Source organism: Haliotis rubra, unplaced genomic scaffold, assembly GCF_003918875.1.
Source record: "Haliotis rubra isolate DU_JTF1 unplaced genomic scaffold, ASM391887v1 Scf41, whole genome shotgun sequence".
Lineage (NCBI taxonomy): Eukaryota > Metazoa > Mollusca > Gastropoda > Lepetellida > Haliotidae > Haliotis > Haliotis rubra.
Window position 1 is genome coordinate 2539023 of NW_025767091.1, and position 18290 is coordinate 2557312.

The 18290-nt window shown below is 39.2% G+C and overlaps 1 protein-coding gene across 5 annotated transcripts; it reads left to right on the forward strand.

The window, feature by feature from the left end:
- The first annotated feature begins 3445 nt into the window (after positions 1 to 3445).
- Positions 3446 to 17490, forward strand: LOC124288033. Of its 5 annotated transcripts, none has more exons than XM_046724595.1 (13): positions 3446 to 3503; positions 4914 to 5071; positions 5583 to 5756; positions 6197 to 6459; positions 7001 to 7190; positions 8289 to 8547; positions 9090 to 9325; positions 10442 to 10597; positions 10969 to 11060; positions 11337 to 11533; positions 13069 to 13149; positions 14601 to 14735; positions 15628 to 17490. In XM_046724595.1, exons 4-13 carry the CDS (start codon positions 6308 to 6310, stop codon positions 15771 to 15773), a joined length of 1644 nt encoding a protein of 547 aa, XP_046580551.1. In that variant the 5' UTR covers positions 3446 to 3503; positions 4914 to 5071; positions 5583 to 5756; positions 6197 to 6307; the 3' UTR covers positions 15774 to 17490. The 5 variants fall into 5 exon arrangements, with proteins under 5 accessions (XP_046580551.1, XP_046580549.1, XP_046580546.1 ...); XM_046724593.1 differs by having other exon boundaries at positions 3458 to 3503; positions 4875 to 5071; XM_046724591.1 differs by lacking the exons at positions 3446 to 3503; positions 4914 to 5071 and adding an exon at positions 5134 to 5384.
- Positions 17491 to 18290: the final 800 nt, after the last annotated feature.

Below are 18290 nucleotides of genomic sequence, written 5' to 3' on the forward strand. Positions count from 1 at the left end.
CCACATGTTGGGGAGACAAGAATATACTCCACAACGCCGTGATATTCACAATACAGATGTTGGCTTCTGTGTTATATAGGATTAGCGCCACATGTTGGGGGGAGCAAGAATATACTCCACAACGCCCTGTTATTCACAATACAGATGTATAGGATTAGCGCCACATGTTGGGGAGCAAGAATATACTCCACAACGCCGTGTTATTCACAATACAGATGTCAGCTTCTGTGTTATATAGGATTAGCGCCACATGTTGGGGTAGCAAGAATATACTCCACAACGCCGTGATATTCACAATACAGATGTCAGCTTCTGTGTTATATAGGATTAGCGCCACATGTTGGGGTAGCAAGAATATACTCCACAACGCCGTGATATTCACAATACAGATGTTGGCTTCTGTGTTATATAGGATTAGCGCCACATGTTGGGGAGCAAGAATATACTCCACAACGCCGTGATATTCACAATACAGATGTTGGCTTCTGTGTTATATAGGATTAGCGCCACATGTTGGGAGACAAGAATATACTCCACAACGCCGTGATATTCACAATACAGATGTTGGCTTCTGTGTTATTTATAGGATTAGCGCCACATGTTGGGGGAGCAAGAATATACTCCACAACGCCGAGTTATTCACAATACAGATGTTGGCTTCCATAAATCCACCCCTCCCTCCTTTATGTATGTTGTACAGCTCAAGCCGTAACGACCACAGCTGTATATAACGTGATGTTATAGACCACCCAATGTTTTATAGCGTGTACACCCCGGGTATCTCCATGCAGTAGTGATGGTTGATGTGTACCGTCTACCCATGGTCACCCACACTTAACAGCAACCGTTCGAACGAAGTACCCAAGGACGGCGGTCTGTCAAGAATCGAGAGGGGACCAGACGATCTTGAGATTGACGTAATGAGCATCGATCTAGACGATTGGTACACCATGGCATACACCAATCACGTCACCGAACTTGGCCACCCGATCCTGTTAGTCACCTCTTGTATGGCTTACTAAAGATGATTTGCAGTCGGATCTTCACGGTTATCTGATCATCAAGCGGTGACTCAGCCATGTGGACAACAAGATAATCGATCCGGAAGACGGAAGGATGACAGAGTGATTTGGGTTTGACGCTGTTATGAACAGTATTTCTGTTTGATAACAGCGTTTCAGCATGGCATTGTGTATTAACAGCGTTTCAGCTTTACGTGTGTTGTGCCCTTAAACCTACAGTGGTCGTAAGTTAGCCTGTCTCACAGTCCCTGAACCACATTATTTTCTCTTCTCTCCCTGCAATGCTAAAGCCAAGTCTAGATTTCCTCAGGTTCGGGAAACTCTTATCTCAAAGGAGCTCCATATGAATATACATGGGTTTATTTGTTACTATCAAATTATATATATTCAGAGACACGTTAGTCTAGCCGCAAGCTGGAAACCTTGATTCGATGAAAAATGATTATAGCAACACATACAACGTTGTGGATATAATAACTTACTATTTCTTACGCCTTTATCAAACTAAAGTGACTACAATCACGTGACAAGATGTGTACAGTATGTTGTAACCAGCAGCATGTTAACAATGATAACTACAGATAACTGATAACTGGACGAGGCAAGATGGGAAGTAAAACAAATAGCACAAGTAATGACGCCAGTATACACAAGGATAAAAATGTTAAACAAGATGATTGGATAGTAATTGAAATGTATATTTGGTAGAGCTTATATATCGCTTGATATTAACATATTATGCATATAGACATGTTTTCATACATCTCAGGGATCGGGTGGTCAGGCTCGATGACTTTGTTGACACATGTCATCGTATCCCAATTGCGTAGATGGATGCTCATGCTGTTGATCACGGGATTGTCTGGACACGATTATTTACAGACCGCCGCCATATAGCTGGAATATTGCGGCGTAAAACTAAACTCACTCATGCATCTCAACTCTCAGCGCTTACTCTGACAGACGCGTACGTGCGTTACACAGTCATTGGAAATTGTTGAGTGGTGGCTTGTGTTTAGGATAAAGCTATCTTTTATAAGTTGGTAAGATGTTTTGTAGTCGTTCATGTGATTAGAAAGATGTTTCTTACTAAATCTTAGATGTGCGAACACCCATTAAACAAGGATATCTTATGGTGAATGAGTTTAGTTTTACGCCGCACTCAGCAATATTCCAGCTGTATGGCGGCGGTCTGTAAGAAATCGAGTCTGGACCAGACTATCCAGTAATCAACAGCATGAGCATCGATCTACGCAATTGGGATAAGATGACATGTGTCAACCAAGTCAGCGAGCCTGACCACCCGATCCCGTTAGTCGCCATGGGTTACTGAAGATCAATTCTTGCCCGGACCTTCACGGGTGTGGATATATTATGGACTCAGATTGAAAAAAGATAGAAAATTGATCAGGACAGACAGTCTTTCATCCTCATTTCCACTTATTTTCTGTACTAAATCATACAATGGGTAAATATACAACAAAACAGATACAGTAAAGCATGGAGTAAACTAGAACCATGTGCAGTCAAGTTCACTGAGCTCCAGAAGAAGACACTTCCAAATTACCTAGTTCATGGTCTAACATCTACCTATGTGTTGTGACCATACCGTATAAACGTATTGGGGCGGTTGGATAGCCTGATGGTTAAAGCGCCCGCTCGTCACGCTGAAGACCCGGTTTCGATTCCCCACATGGGCACAGTGTGTGAAGCCCATTTCTGGTGTCCCCCGCCGTGATATTGCTGGAATATTGCTAAAAGCGGCGTAATATCATACTCACTCACTATAAACTTATTAACATTTAGGGTCTCCGAAACACTACATTCCCAAATAAAGATTTTTTCCCCAGAAGCAACAATAACGTATAACCTTATTAACATTTAAAGTACTTTCCGAAATACTACTTCCATAAATAATTATAAAGACTTTAAACTAAAAGTAACAATAGGTGAAACACACCGCCAGTATAATTTATTGAAAATATTGATTCAACTTTATTTTTACATCATTTAATTTTTTTAATTCAACGTGTATATCACGAAATGCTTTGTATATGAATATTGCCATCAAACTGATATTAGCATTTCTTGTTCTGACCAATCATCATTCTGTACGATGTGAATTTCTTCATAGATGTTGTGATTTTAATAAGCAATTAATGATGTCATAAACTAGTAAACTGATTTTAGTTTAGATTAGGATTCAATTGTATAATGTCATAATCAGGATTTAGCATGGTTGTTTTTCGTGTCATTTCCATGCTCTTGTGCCTATTCCGTTTGTATTTCCGCGCGTATCTGACTTTCATATTTTGAAAGAAACGCAGTCTTGTCTGAACTGGGCTTCGTCTATCAATAGCATAAGTGGCAGTTCGAGCGCAATTTCATGCTAGAACCGTCTGACTTTTTACCCACAATCCTCAGACTCAGCCGTCGTCTGCAAAAAGAAAGACGTGATTATTTCTTATGCCCGGGCTATGGGTAAATTGAATGGTTACTGTTAATGTTTAATTAGTTTACAACGAGTATTGGTTGTGTCACAGTCGCAGTATATTGTGTCCCAGGTTTCAGAAATGTTGTATGTATATTTTGTTTGCAATGAAACTCGGTGTACGGTACTTGAGCTACAGCCCTTCGCAGAGGCTAAAAAGTTCGATTCTGTTCACAAAAGTTGTACAGTTAAAGTGTGACGAAACGGTACTAGGGCCGCGATACGACACGATACGTATCCTGATACTAGGGTCGCGATACGATACGTATCCCGATAAAGTGGGTGCGATATGATTCGTATTTTTATCAGTAAATATTCTTTCTTTTCACAGGCAAGTCACAACTATGAATGGTTTGTTTTCACACCTTAGAGATATGAGGTGCCATATTGTAACACAGTCACAGAAACATAAGCGAATGGGCAATGGCTATTTATAGCCAATAGGACAATTCAAGAGAATCTGTTTAAGCTAGATGTTATCAGATCTATTAACATCAATACAACTTGTAGTGGTGTCTTCATGCAAAGGAAACTCTACCACATATTATTATTAGCAGGTTTGATTTGTTTTAGTTATCATTATGAATGAGGGGCAGTGAGAAATACTGTTGATATATAATCCTCTTGTAAATTTAGTATTTTCAACTGACAGGGTCTTGATATTAAGTGAGTGTGCGTGAGTGAGGTTAGTTTTAAGCCGCTTTTAGCAATATTCCAGCAATATCATGCTGGGGAACTCCAGCAATATCACAGCAGGGGACACCAGAAATCTGCTTCACACATTGTACTCATGTGGGGAATCGAACCTGGATCTTTGGTATGATGAGTAAATGCTTTAACCGCTAGGCTACCCCACCGCTCCCCCTTGATTTTAAGACCACTGACATAAAAATAACATGTTTATCTAATATCACAATAATTCAAATATTGGAATAAATAAAGAAGACTGTCTTCGTTATCGTGATTAGATTCACAATTAATAAATTGTAAATATGTGTGTGTTTCACTATCTACAGACTGTATTTATATCAATGTTAATAATTTGATACAAATCTATTACCAAATGATTTGAATAATATATGAACATTAGATTTAGCACCATTTTGTGAATTCTAAATTCTTTGAAAGATATTGTGTAATGATATTGATTATCCAACCAATTCCAGTCCAAAATGGCTAATGCATACCTGGTATATATTGACAATGAACTAAACAAAACACAAGTATATTTTCTTAAAATCTGCTATATACAATCTGTACCTGTGTTGAAATTTAGAGATATTCTTCAACAATTACATTTTGTTTTGGGACTACAATTTGTCAATTTCCAAGATGGTAAATGTTTTGTGAATTGTTTTCAGATTTGTCATTCATGAACTCTGCCATGGTTTCATATACAGGGTGACGAGTCAGATTCAGTCTAAACACAATGTCTTCATAAGCTTATGCATACGTGCATTGTGAAATTTAGATTTGTGTTTTTGTCATCTGTACTAATGGAACAGCATGACAACGACATCAAAAGGAAGAATGCTTACAAGAGGAGTGAAGCGATCAGGTAAATGCACATTACCTTCGTATATATTGCAAACCCTATCAGTTTGCTTTATATAGCCATACTACATCTGTGGCTTGGCTGGTCTGCAGGAAAAATGTAAGGTTGATGATTCAATGCATATTGTAGAAGATGATGTGAGATGGTCGTGTTGTTATCCAGCCTGCTGTTTGGCATTATGTGGATAAAACAAGGACTTGTTGACTCAGTGTCAGTATTACTATGTACTGTTTGAGTGTCATCTCACTACAATATTCTCACCTCAGGATGTTTTATGGTTGCATTGCAGATTTTATCACTACTGTGGAGTTTTCAGGTGAGAATTGGTCCCAAAAAAGCCTATGCTTGTCATACAAGGCGACTTAATAGATGTGGTCATCAGACTGTGTGACTTGTTGATGGTGTTCATAATATAAATCACTGGTTTGTCTGGTCTAGATTATATTATTTACTGGCCGCCAAGACATGATTAGAAGTTTTCGTGTATGGTGTATGGGCTTTTTTCTTTTTATAGTGTTGAATAATCCAGACCAAGTTCAGCTACTGGATAAAGACACTCAGGAACAACTTCTGGCAATAACCAAGTTAAAAACTCCATCCTCTCAGAAAAGCTTCTTGACTTTAAGTCAGTCACCTCACTCCCAAAATCTCACGGAAATCTGGGAGCACAGCTGAGCTCAAACAGGAGGTTATAATGAATGTTTGGAAGCATATTTGGTTTGGTGTTTTTGCTTTATGTTAACTTGCTTCAAATGCTGCTTTAATATCGTTATTTGAAAACCATGTGATTTGAGTAAACATTGAGTCCTGAAATCATCTCTTTCCCTGTCAGCACAGAAAATTGATTTGAAATTATAACCTGTGAAGTGCAGGCCGGTTGATGAAAATAATGTAATTTGCACAAGTATAAAACTGCAAATGACTCAGCTTTCTTTGATAAAGGACCAGTAATACAATTTATTCTCACTGGGCATATTAGGCATATTTTAGCATACTAAACATTTATTCATGTTGAATACATGTTATCTGATATTTACTGAATCATACAGATGTCAACAGTAAAGGAAAGAAAAACTGAATTCTATGTTGATGGGACTAAGCATCCATATTTTCTGTGAACCTACATAGCTTGAGTCAACACTATGGGTCCAGTGTGAGAATCCTGGATGCTACAAATGGAGAAGAGTGTCAGTGTCAGAGCTGGAAGGCGTCACGGAGGACACACCCTGGTTCTGCTACATGAATTACAACAGGGACTTTGCAGATTGTCATGTGCCTGAAGAAAACACTGAATGGTATGACAAGGCAGCCAAGAGAGTTGGTCTGTGCTATGTCAAGTCACCCATAGCTGAGGGTTCGCTTGTCTGGGCCAAAATGACTGGCTATTGCAAGTAGGTACTGATGGACTGTCCCTTTCTTTGAGTGAGTGAGTATGGTTTTATGCCACTTTCAGCAATATTCCAGCAATATTGTGGTGGGGGACACCAGAAATGGGCTTCACACATTGTACCTATGTGGGGAATCAAACCCGGGTCTTTGGCATGTCGAGCGAACGCTTTAAACACTAGGCTACCCCACTGCCCCTCCCCTTTTTTTAAAGATGGGTATGGTGGCATAGGATGGTGGGTAAAGTGTTTGATTGTCACAGCAATATTCCAGCAGTATCACGTCAGAGGACACCAGAAATGGACTACACATTGTACCCATGTGGGGAATCGAACCTGGGTCTTTGGCATTACCCACTGCACTACCTCACCGCCTCTTTTTACAAATGAAAACATGACCTTAAAGTTTTCGAATCATTCTATTTCCCTGATTATCAGTTGTTGATTTAGAATTAGTATTGGACGATATATTAGTCTAGTATTGGACTGTATATTATTTTTGGTCAGTGAGGTTTTGTATGTGACAGATACTGTATTGTCTGTATAGATGGCCTGGAGTTATCACAAAGGACCCCAGCAACCAGCTTCACTGTCTGTTTGATGGACATCACAAGCCAGGGTGGTACCATGTAGAGTTCCTGGGGAGATGTCACACTCACAGCTGGGTCAGGGCTCTCAGCGTCAAGCTGTACACCGTCAGGACACCTTCACCATGCCTTGCAGCCACACTTACTGAGGTCAGGAGGGGTGTTTTACTCTTATTGTATTGTACAAATGTGTTAACATGGTACAGTCTCAAGGCCTTGCAGCCACACTTACTGGGGTCAAGAAGGGTGTTTTACTCTTATTGTATTGTACAAATGTGTTAATGGTACAGTCTCAAGGCCTTGCAGCCACACTTACTGAGGTCAGGAGGGGTGTTTTACTCTTATTGTATTGTACAAATGTGTTAATGGTACAGTCTCAAGGCCTTGCAGCCACACTTACTGAGGTCAGGAGGGGTGTTTTACTCTTATTGTATTGTACAAATGTGTTAACATATGGTACAGTCTCAAGGCCTTGCAGCCACACTTACTGGGGTCAAGAAGGGTGTTTTACTCTTATTGTATTGTACAAATGTGTTAATGGTACAGTCTCAAGGCCTTGCAGCCACACTTACTGAGGTCAGGAGGGGTGTTTTACTCTTATTGTATTGTACAAATGTGTTAACATGGTACAGTCTCAAGGCCTTGCAGCCACACTTACTGGGGTCAAGAAGGGTGTTTTACTCTTATTGTATTGTACAAATGTGTTAACATGGTACAGTCTCAAGGCCTTGCAGCCACACTTACTGGGGTCAAGAAGGGTGTTTTACTCTTATTGTATTGTACAAATGTGTTAATGGTACAGTCTCAAGGCCTTGCAGCCACACTTACTGAGGTCAGGAGGGGTGTTTTACTCTTATTGTATTGTACAAATGTGTTAACATGGTACAGTCTCAAGGCCTTGCAGCCACACTTACTGAGGTCAAGAAGGGTGTTTTACTCTTATTGCATTGTACAAATGTGTTAATGGTACAGTCTCAAGGCCTTGCAGCAACACTTACTGGGGTCAGGAAGATTCTTTAATACTGATTGTATTTTTAAGTGTGTAAGTTCTATTATCTCCATTCCTTGTAGCAGTACATGCCTGAATTAGGAGGAATCTTTTACGATGATTGCACTGTACAAATATGTAAAGTTTCCATGCCTTGCATTGAGACTTAACGTGTTCAAGAGGGGTCTTTCATTCTCATTGCATTAAAGAACAAAGAATTGCATAAATATCTCATATTTTCCAATTGTTGACTGCATCAGAAACAAGGCAGAATCTGTATCAGGGGTCGGAAAGGCAGAAGAAATGCTCTCACTTCTTCCACGAGCAAACACCCAGAGCGCAAGTGCTACATGAAAGATGTGTCTGTGGAACAGGCGTGTATGGAAGCCAATAAGCTTCTAGCAGTTAGTAATGAAGAGAGAATCGCCATGTGCACCTTCACCAATACTGCTAGTGTTGTCACAGAGGCAGCTGGGCATGCTGACGAAGTGGGTGTGGTGCTCACCCCAGTTTTGAGGGGTAAGTTTACACTCCTGTCTCTTCTACAGTCATCAGTGCATAGAAAATGTTATGTTTCCATATGCAAATGTATACAAATATTGTTCAATCTTTTAAAATTATGTGATAGGCAGTAGCCATGGTAGCAGAGGCAATTATGTAAAAATCCCAGATATATTTCTGGGAGAATGCAGAAGAGCACTTTCATGAGGCAGTCTGTGAGGTTGGTTGTATTCAGTAGTGTACTCTTTGTGAATACACATAGAATATATAGAGCATGTTTTTGGTATGTTATTATAGTTAGTTTCAGGTATCAGGTTTTGTGAAGAAGGATACTCTGTTGCATCTTATTTGAGTGCCAAGTCTTGTGACTGTTTCATTATTTCAAATGTTTTGTATGTAATTGTTTTGATGAAGTGGGCAGAGCAGGATGTTCTTTTGTGTAGTCATGACACACCAAGTTGTTAATTTTCAGATTTAAATAATATTTTATTTAGAATGCTTTGGTAATCTTCAGATATGCTGTTTGTTTTATTCTGACTTTAGTTTTTATTATTTTCCAGATGGTATAACACAAAAGAGCAAGGAGAGCAAGTGCTTGGTGAAGACAAAAATGAACAGCAAAAAGCAGGGCAAACACAAACAAGCTGACTGTCCTGTTGAAGACAGTTTTGCTTTCCCTGACTCTCCAGCATCAGTAAATGCATGTGGTGGGCCCAGTGTGGCGAACCTAGATATGAAGTTTCCAGATTCTCTAGTGAGCCATTCCAAAGAGGAAAAGCTGGTTCTTGATGTACAGGTAGGTTGTAATAAGGGATGCATGTGTCAGTGTATGTCTGTGTAGTGCTCTAGTCTGCAATATGATGGTAACTAAATGTGGACCAGCCAGTTCACTGATTGATGCTGAAACAATAAACTAAGTTATTCAGCCTAACCATTGTTCACCTCATGTGACATTATTGCTGGGAACCATGTCAAACCTGGGCCCTCTCCTGTGAATAACCAGTTATTGGAGGTTGTTGCAGCCACACCAAGTATTCACATGTCTTTGTCAATCGTATTTTGTTGATGTGAATAATGTCATGAACAGCAAGACAGTAGTCGTTGGTGCATAGTGTCTTACTGGCCACCAATACTTATCTCCCCTTGGTCATTTTGGGTCAGAACAGACGCCACTGCTTGTGGTAATAGTTGATTCAGTTTAGATGAATTACTGAACTATAGCTGACAGTGGCAAACAGTATACACTCACATTCACTTAAGAACTGATGGGATTTGAACTGATCCTGTGATGGGATTTGAACTGATCCTGTGATGGGATTTGAACTGATCCTGTGATGGGATTTGAACTGATTCTGTGATGGGATTTGAACTGCTGATCTGAGGTCAGATGCTTTATCCACATGACCAAATAGGTTACAGCATGTTGACAAAAAATGTCTCCATGACCAGCTACAGCAGCATAACAAATCATAGCAAAATGAACTCTTGGAAACGAATAAGGGAACACATGAAAGTACAAGTGTTCCTTTATTCTTATCCAGGTTTCTTCACAAGGTATGTATTGCAAAGTGAGCGAAATTCTGGAAATAATAAAGGCACACTTGTACTTTCATTTGTTCCCTTATTCGTTTCTATGAGTATATATTGAAGTACATTCATATAAATACAACAATAATATTAAACGTCATCCATATGAATCAGAGACATTAGTCAGCGCAGTAATGTGCCTCAATCCACACTTATTCTGTTATTAACTAATTAGTGAGCATGGCCTATTTTGTGGGGGTTGAAGGGTGGGTGGTTAGGGATATGGCAAAAAACAGTAAAGAAATTGGTGGCTAACCAATCAGGTGCCAAGGAATGGCTTGAATGATTTGTTTTGCATATTATCACAAATTGATCTTTGTTATAGATGTATCAGAGAAATGAGCGGGCATTTGAACATGATGTCTTGAGGTTCATGAAGCGAAACAAGATGACCTTCCGGGGTTTACCAAGATGGCAGAATACGTCCATCAGTCTCTTCCAGCTGTTCCTAGCTGTTCATGAGAGAGGTGGCTACGAGCAGGTCAGTGATGACAGCCCACGCAAGACATACTATAGAAAGCTACCTTTTCGGAGTGAATGAGCGGTTTTTATGCCGCTTTTAGCAGTATTCCATCAATATCATGGGGACACCAGAAATGGTCTTCACATATTGTACCCATGTGGGGAATTGAAATAGGGTCTTCGGCATGACGAGCAAACGTGTTAACCCCACCGCCCTGCAAATTTAGGAATCGAATATAGCAATGTTTTCATTGTTCATGCAATACTGTTGTTAGATATTCTTGTAAAGATGTTGGGTTTATTTGATAATTGCTTTGGACTTTTGTTAGGTTCTCTTTAGAAAGTTAAGTTTAAACCTAGTTTAGGTTTATTAGTTAACTTATTCTGCAGGTATGTTCAACCCGTGGTGGTTGGGTGCAAGTTTACAAGGAGCTCACAGAGTGCACGAACAGTGGAGAAGTTGCCAAGCGATACTATCGGAGGTGTGTTGTGAAATTGTTCGAGACAAATACCAAGTGTTACATTTTGTAACACTGCAAATAACTAGACGATGATTTGGATTTGTTTGTACCAACTAGTTCCTGAACCCATTAAACCTGCAGTTGAGTCTTGAAAATATAGTTTACCTAGCTCAAATATACACATGGTATATGAGTGAAATGTTTATAATGATTGTAAGATATATACATTCAAAGTTCACATTAAAAAGTGACTCACAGCTATCAGCTGATAGCATTCATGCTATTTTTAACTTTCAGAAATCTATATCCTTATGAGTTGTTCATCAAAGGAAAGGACTTTCAGAAAATACTTCCATCTAAACACAGTGGTAAGAAGAGAAAAGATGTAACCAAAGAAACAAGTTTTGCTGAGTGTGTGCCGTACATGGACTCCAGCCAGAGACTGGATGACAGTAGTGTTGGTGTGGACCGAGGCAGCAGCCCTTTTGAGTCCAGTGAGTGCTACTTATCATGTTGATTGCAGTAGTAATTTGTTAAAAAACTAATTCATAGGTCTGGATTTATGTTAATAGTCTTATGTGAGTTGTATGTAGTGTGCAGAGTATTCAGTTATTGTGGCAATCCATGGGGATCTGTGTCAGGATAGATTTCCAGTATTTATCTGCATGTCAGCTGACAAAGGTGGATTGTATGGTCAGCCTTAGTTACTGTGTTGATTGCATGGCATCTGATGTTGCTCATAATATCAACCCCTAATTTGTCTTGTGTTACGGTTAGATAATTGGCGTGACAAAAGGTTTAAGAGTCCCCTTTGAACCAGCAAAATATAACAGACAAGTCTACAATATTCAATAATATATTGAGCAAACAATGAGCAAGCTAGAATGAATGACAATACAGATATTTAGTACAATGCAATTGAGTCACAAATCTAAAGTAATGGGTCACAAATATGAAATATTAACCCACCAGAGTCTTGCATTTACAGTGAGAGCAGATATTCTAACTGAAGGTAGTTTACAATGTCAGCAGATAATCGGTCTTGACGATGTAGACAGACAGACGACAACGGTAGGCAGGTGACGGCAGAAAGATGTACACAACTCCAGTGATATGATAAGTGTGTAATTCCGTGTGTCAGTCCCTCGTGTGTGTCAACACAACAACCAGCCTTTATATATACTGACACAGAGTTTAGAACATTCTTTATCAACTGAGAACATTCACGAAATGGCCTTGTAAACACGACATGATGAAAGCCGTAAATAAGATAGTCAAAGGAGGCAACTCTGGAGCGCTATCATAAAGGCGTACCGCTAAAAATAGTATTGCCATTAAACATGTATGGTGTGAAATGTGACCCACAACCCACACTCAAAACTTTAAACATTGTGACCCAATAATAACTATCACTTAATCAATGATAATATAAATTACAAAAAACACACTCTCGTAACACTTGACCCTTGATTAGTTACAGGACATGTAGCTGGTATTCGACTGTGTCTTAAAAAACTAAAAAATATCATCAAATGTGGCATAAAGTAGTGCTGCTGCTTAATAATACAGTGTATGTGTCTCCCTCGGGTAATACGGTCTGATGTACGCCTTTTTGTAGCAGTGTCATCCCTCGCCTACCGGCCTGGGTGACACTGCTACAAGCAGGCGTACATCAGACCGTATTACCCTTGAGAGAAGCATGCAACTTATAATATGTCCCTGATAACACTATCTTATACCATGTTCAACCATTACATGATCCCCTCAACAGCACCATTCCATTATGTTGTTGAGTTATCTGAAATATGAAGAAATGCAGTTATTTCTGATTCATGTGTCACTGTTGTTGTTTTTTCAAAAGTCCTTAAGCGAGAATAAATACACATGTATCACTGTTAGTTGAAATTGAGTAAACGCTAGTTGATGTTCATAAGGGCTACAGATGCTTCCGGAATCTGGCAGCATGGCTAATCAATGTTTGGTATTAGTTTTGAATACATTTTGTAATATATTAAATGTTTACTATCAGTTGTGTCGGAGAAATCTGTGAATCTGATGGAGATGCTTGGAGACTTGGAGACCAGTGCCAACCTGTGCTGTTTGGAGGAAGGTAGGAAGGTTTAACTGTGTCAAACTGAGTGGAGGATGGTAGGAGAACTTGGTTGTATACTTAACTACATTGGGGGTTTTGTTTTGTTGCTGAGGACAGTAGGACTGGACAGATTGATTGTGACATGGCCTAATTAGAGGATGGTAGCCTTTTGCCACACTTCTGGGGTAATTCTCGCAAAAGAAGCATACACAAGCTCGTGATGGTGACTGTTAGGACCTGAAAACGATCTTTGGAATCCTGGGGTAAGCCTGAGAGTGGACTCTCATCACCTCGGGCATAAAGAAATTGCAGGAATAGTAAACGTTCAAGTGCTTCCAGCAGCCAAAGCATATTCTTCATGACGATCTTCTCATATGCTTCTTTCCCTCCATCTACTGACCTATTGACAGCTTTATACCCAGGGCTTCTTCTTTTCACAATGTAGCACTCTGGTTAGTCGACAGCTTCTGATTGTTTTAGCTTCTGTTCTCTTGTTCGGAGTGGGTTTCCACACATGGTCGTAGAAGAAGAAGAGAGGGGCATACCGTGAGATAGGATAAGTTTAAAACTTTGTACTTAGAATATTTACGAATGTTGTTAAAACGTCAAAATTTCCTCCTGTGAAGTCACCCCTCAAGTGCATTTTTTCATCTGAGCTTAAATATCCAACTAGGTAGAGTCGTACATGTATCATATATGTGCTTTTATCTTGTGTCAAATTCGTCCTATTGATATTGAAGCCAAAAAGCATTTTCCAATCATTTTTGTCCTTACTTTAGCTCTGTAGATGATTACTGTATTGCATACCACTGAAACACTTTGTCTTTGGAATTATGTAATACTCAACACTTATGTACACTAATACTTAGGATGACATACTTTAGACAATGAGACTGACAATTTGTCCCAGGCTAGTCTCACATTTGTGCATGTTCACTATGCAGAGATGCATCACTTTGTCATTTATTAAGTCTGTCATGGGTTTGAATCCCAGATTAGATCTGATCATGTTTCTGTCTTAGTCAGCAGCACACTATTGTTCAAGGGAGGTAACTTCTAAGACCTGCCTCACTTTGCACTTTCCATGTTATGATGTGTCCGCTCGACATGCTGAAAACCCGGGTTCGATTCCCCACATGGGTGCAATGTGTGACGTCCATTTCTGGTGTCCCCCGCCGTGATATTGCTGGAATATTGCTAAAAGCGGTGTAAAACTATACTCACTCACTCACTCACTCTCAGTAACTTGTCTATATCAGGGCGGTGGGGTAGCCTAATGGTTAAAGCGTTTGCTCGTCACGCCGAAGACCCGGGTTCGAATCCCCACATGGGCACAAAATGTGAAGCCCATTTCTGGTGTCCCCAGCCGTGATGTTGCTGGAATATTGCTAAAAGCGGCGTAAAACCAAACTCAGTCAGTCAGTCAGTCTATATCAGAAGTTTAGCTGTTTAACTTGTTATCTTTGTAGATGTGCTGATGGGTAAGGCCAAACTTGGCATTGAGATCACATTCTTTGATGAATCCCCACAACGGCCTGGAAGATCCTCTCAGTACCTCAAAGTGGCAGACACTGCATCAGAATTCGGATATGCAGCCATTCCTAGTGAGTATAACATGTGTACATCACTGCAGCATCTTTGAAACAATTCAAAGTATGTTTATGAAACTTATCATGCATTTTAATATCATGAACATGTTGATAAAAGCTAATACTGGATGAGTTGTCTCCAGTCTGTTGATTTTTGTCCTCCCTGCAACTAGGAGGTCTGTTATGGTCTGGGAAAAACAATACCAAGAGTTCTGATCTTATTCTAAACACAGCCATAACCTTTTATTGCCAATGATATTGGTCAAAGACATTAACTGCTGTTCTGACGATGTTGTCTAGTAACTTGAAAGTACTGCTAATAATAGTATGTTCAGGTCATAGGTTTTCGGGCGTTACCCTTTTTGGATGGCAGCATTTACTCACATTATAATGAAACAGGTTGTGACACACAGGCATTGTAAATACTGGGATGATTGCTTGCATTTCAGATAGAGTTGTCTTTAGTATGTTAGTGGGGGCGGTGGGGTAGCCTAGTGGTTAAAGCGTTAGCTCGTCACGCCGAAGACCCGGGTTCAAATCCCCACAAGGGTACAATGTGTGAAGCCCATTTCTGGTGTTCCCCGCCGTGATGTTGCTGGAATATTGCTAAAAGCGGCGTAAAACCAAACTCAGTCAGTCAGTAGTATGTTAGTGACATGTTCTAAATTGTTCATGTGATAATCAAGCCAAGCACGGATGTTCTTAAGTGAAAACCCATAACACAATCATACCTATAATAACACTAAATGCTACTCAAATTGATTCTGGCACAGATAGAAATATTGTCGTGTATACTGCCTTTCTTAAAAACTCTACTTAAACTGCTGGACTTGTGGAGCTAAAATGCTAGCAATTATAAGCTCTAAATCTGCACAGAACCAATGATGAACATGTACTTTTGTCCCAGACTCCAGTGACGGAGCTCAAGAAGTGCCTGATGTATCCCTTGTAAGCTCAGGGAGCAGCAGTGACGATGGAGACCAGCTGATACATGAGATGCAGGCCCTGCAGGAGGGCATCGACCTTGTTGATGGGGAGATGCACTTCCTATAGCTGCCATGAAAGATAACCTTTGTAAACGTCTTAATCTTAATATTCATCACACAATAATGGCCTGTGTTCAGCTCAGGGAATAAAGTGTGAAGGTTCATTAATGTTTCCATTCCGGAAATGATGGTTTTCAAGAGAAGAGATGTTTTCAGTGTTGTTTTGAATTATAAGCGAAAATGTTTATGTTATTATTAAGATTTATGTCCCAATTTTTGTGTCTTGTATATTTCAACCAAACTGTCCGTTTGTGGATAAGATGTTAAGGGTTGCTAATATACTGAAGCATGAATGTTCAGTGTGACTATGGATACCTGATGTCATTCAAGATACTTGACAAGTACAATGCAGTGTCGATGTGAGATGGTTCATTAAAGACGGAACTCAGCTGCTCTCTTACAAGTTGAAAATACAATGTTTTTAAATACTTTTATCATATATTATCTGCTACCCTTCAATAAGACGCTGAGTATATAGCATCAAGAACGCAAAACAAAACATGTAGTAATTGTTTATGGTATTGATTGACAATAAACTGATGTGAGATGAAGTTTGGAAGTGAGGTGGGCAGGGGGGGGAATATCAGATAATTAAGGCAATGTGGAATTTCATGATAGGATGAACTCCACGGCCTATGATTATATTTAATTGCTGGTGGATAACAGCTGACTTCGGTCCAATCGGTTGTATCCCATTTCAGAACCAGGGTATGGTATCGTAACTGCTATAGAAAACAGGCTTAATTTGTTGAACAATAACTAGTTTTCTTTGTGATTCTTACTGGTCTGTCTTAATTGAATAAACACCTTGAATGTAGCTTATGGTAAGCTAGGCTTAGTACTTTCAGGTATTTCACAGTTTTTGAAATTAATTCAGGTATCTATTCAGTACATAATAACTTAACACTTTACTGTGAATGATAAGGCTTGACATGGAAGTGGCCTCTTCTAAGCCATTGATTTTGGTGGACAAGTTTGAATTGTACCATAGTGACTGTTTTACAGAAAGGGCTTGTGTTGCCCCAGGCAAAAGGCTTAGAATTCTCTGTAAAATCAGATGGATGAGGGATGAAGATTAAATCATGGTGTACAAATTATTGGTATCATACACAGGTAGCAAGATTGTAAGTCTTGCGGTGTTTGACTCAAGCCTGACATGTAATAGAGTTGAGATAAAAGTGCACAAAATTTGAAACTGTTTATGGAACTTTAAGCCCATGATATTAAAGAATGGTTTTTGTTTTCATTTATTGCATGTTCATCGTCCCTGAGTAATGGAGAATCACAGATTTGATGCCATTCCAACACTTTGACCAAAAAGAACATCTTTTGAACAACAGCTCACATATTCGTAAGGGTGCGATAGTCACACCAAATCCCTTGATATTGTGAATGAATTTGTTGATGTTATTAGGTTAAAATTACTTCTTTTATGATACATATTAATTTAACTATTTCCACTTTGGTGTTTGTTCCTCTTGTTTATTTATCAATTTCTTATTTATTGCTTGATATTTACGAAACACTTGCCAAACAAAATAAATTTTTTCTAGAATATATATATATATTACTTATGTACACTGAAATGTCGGGCATGTGTGTGATATCATTCGTTTGTTTTGTTACACAAATTCAGAATTTGTTGATTATGTCATTCCTCCATTTAAATATTGAATAATATCATGCATTTGTGATACTCATTTAAGAAATAAACCTTTATTGCCCAAGTAAGTTGTTTCTTATTTTTTTTGGCTACTTCAAGTTCTGGTTTTACTAAGCAGCCTGTTCCAGATTGTAATGAGTAAATGTTATTTTATGGTGTTAAAGATATTGTAGATAGAGGATATTTTATTCGTGCCCATGTCATACTATGTTTACGACACGAGTGCCTAAATGTTGGTATTTCCTGAGCGAGAGCGAGGGATATACCGATATTTAGGCACGAATGTCGTAAACATAGTATGATATGGGCACGAATATAATATTGTTTATTACCGGAGTCGTCAAATTGAGGAAAATAACCCAAATCTACTTTCAAACATAGGCTGTCTACCCGTCGTCACCGCATGTAGAACGCAACGTCACAGAAGAAACGTGCAGTCACAGCATTGTTCATGACGTCGCATCACCATGACAAGGTGATATTTTGCCCTAGGGCATCGTATGAAAAATATGAACCCCGATATGTTCGCCCTCGTAGGTAATAAAATGTATTAAAAACTGTAGAGGATTTTGACTAAATATAACAGTGATAGACAATATGAGTAAATGCAACTTCCAATCAAATTACAAGGTCTTGTCAGACATTGCACCACCCATCAGTTATGTCACCAATGGTTCCTCGACTAACATTTAGTCCCAGAAATAATGTTACCTATTTATGTATCCAAAAAATAAAACGAGTCATCAGAAGATGACAAATCCCCCTGGCCCCCACATATTTGAAAGAACAAATCATCTGACAGTTATTTCAAGTCCAACTTAGTTTTTTTCAAAGACTAAGTCTGAATCGTTTCCATGGAAA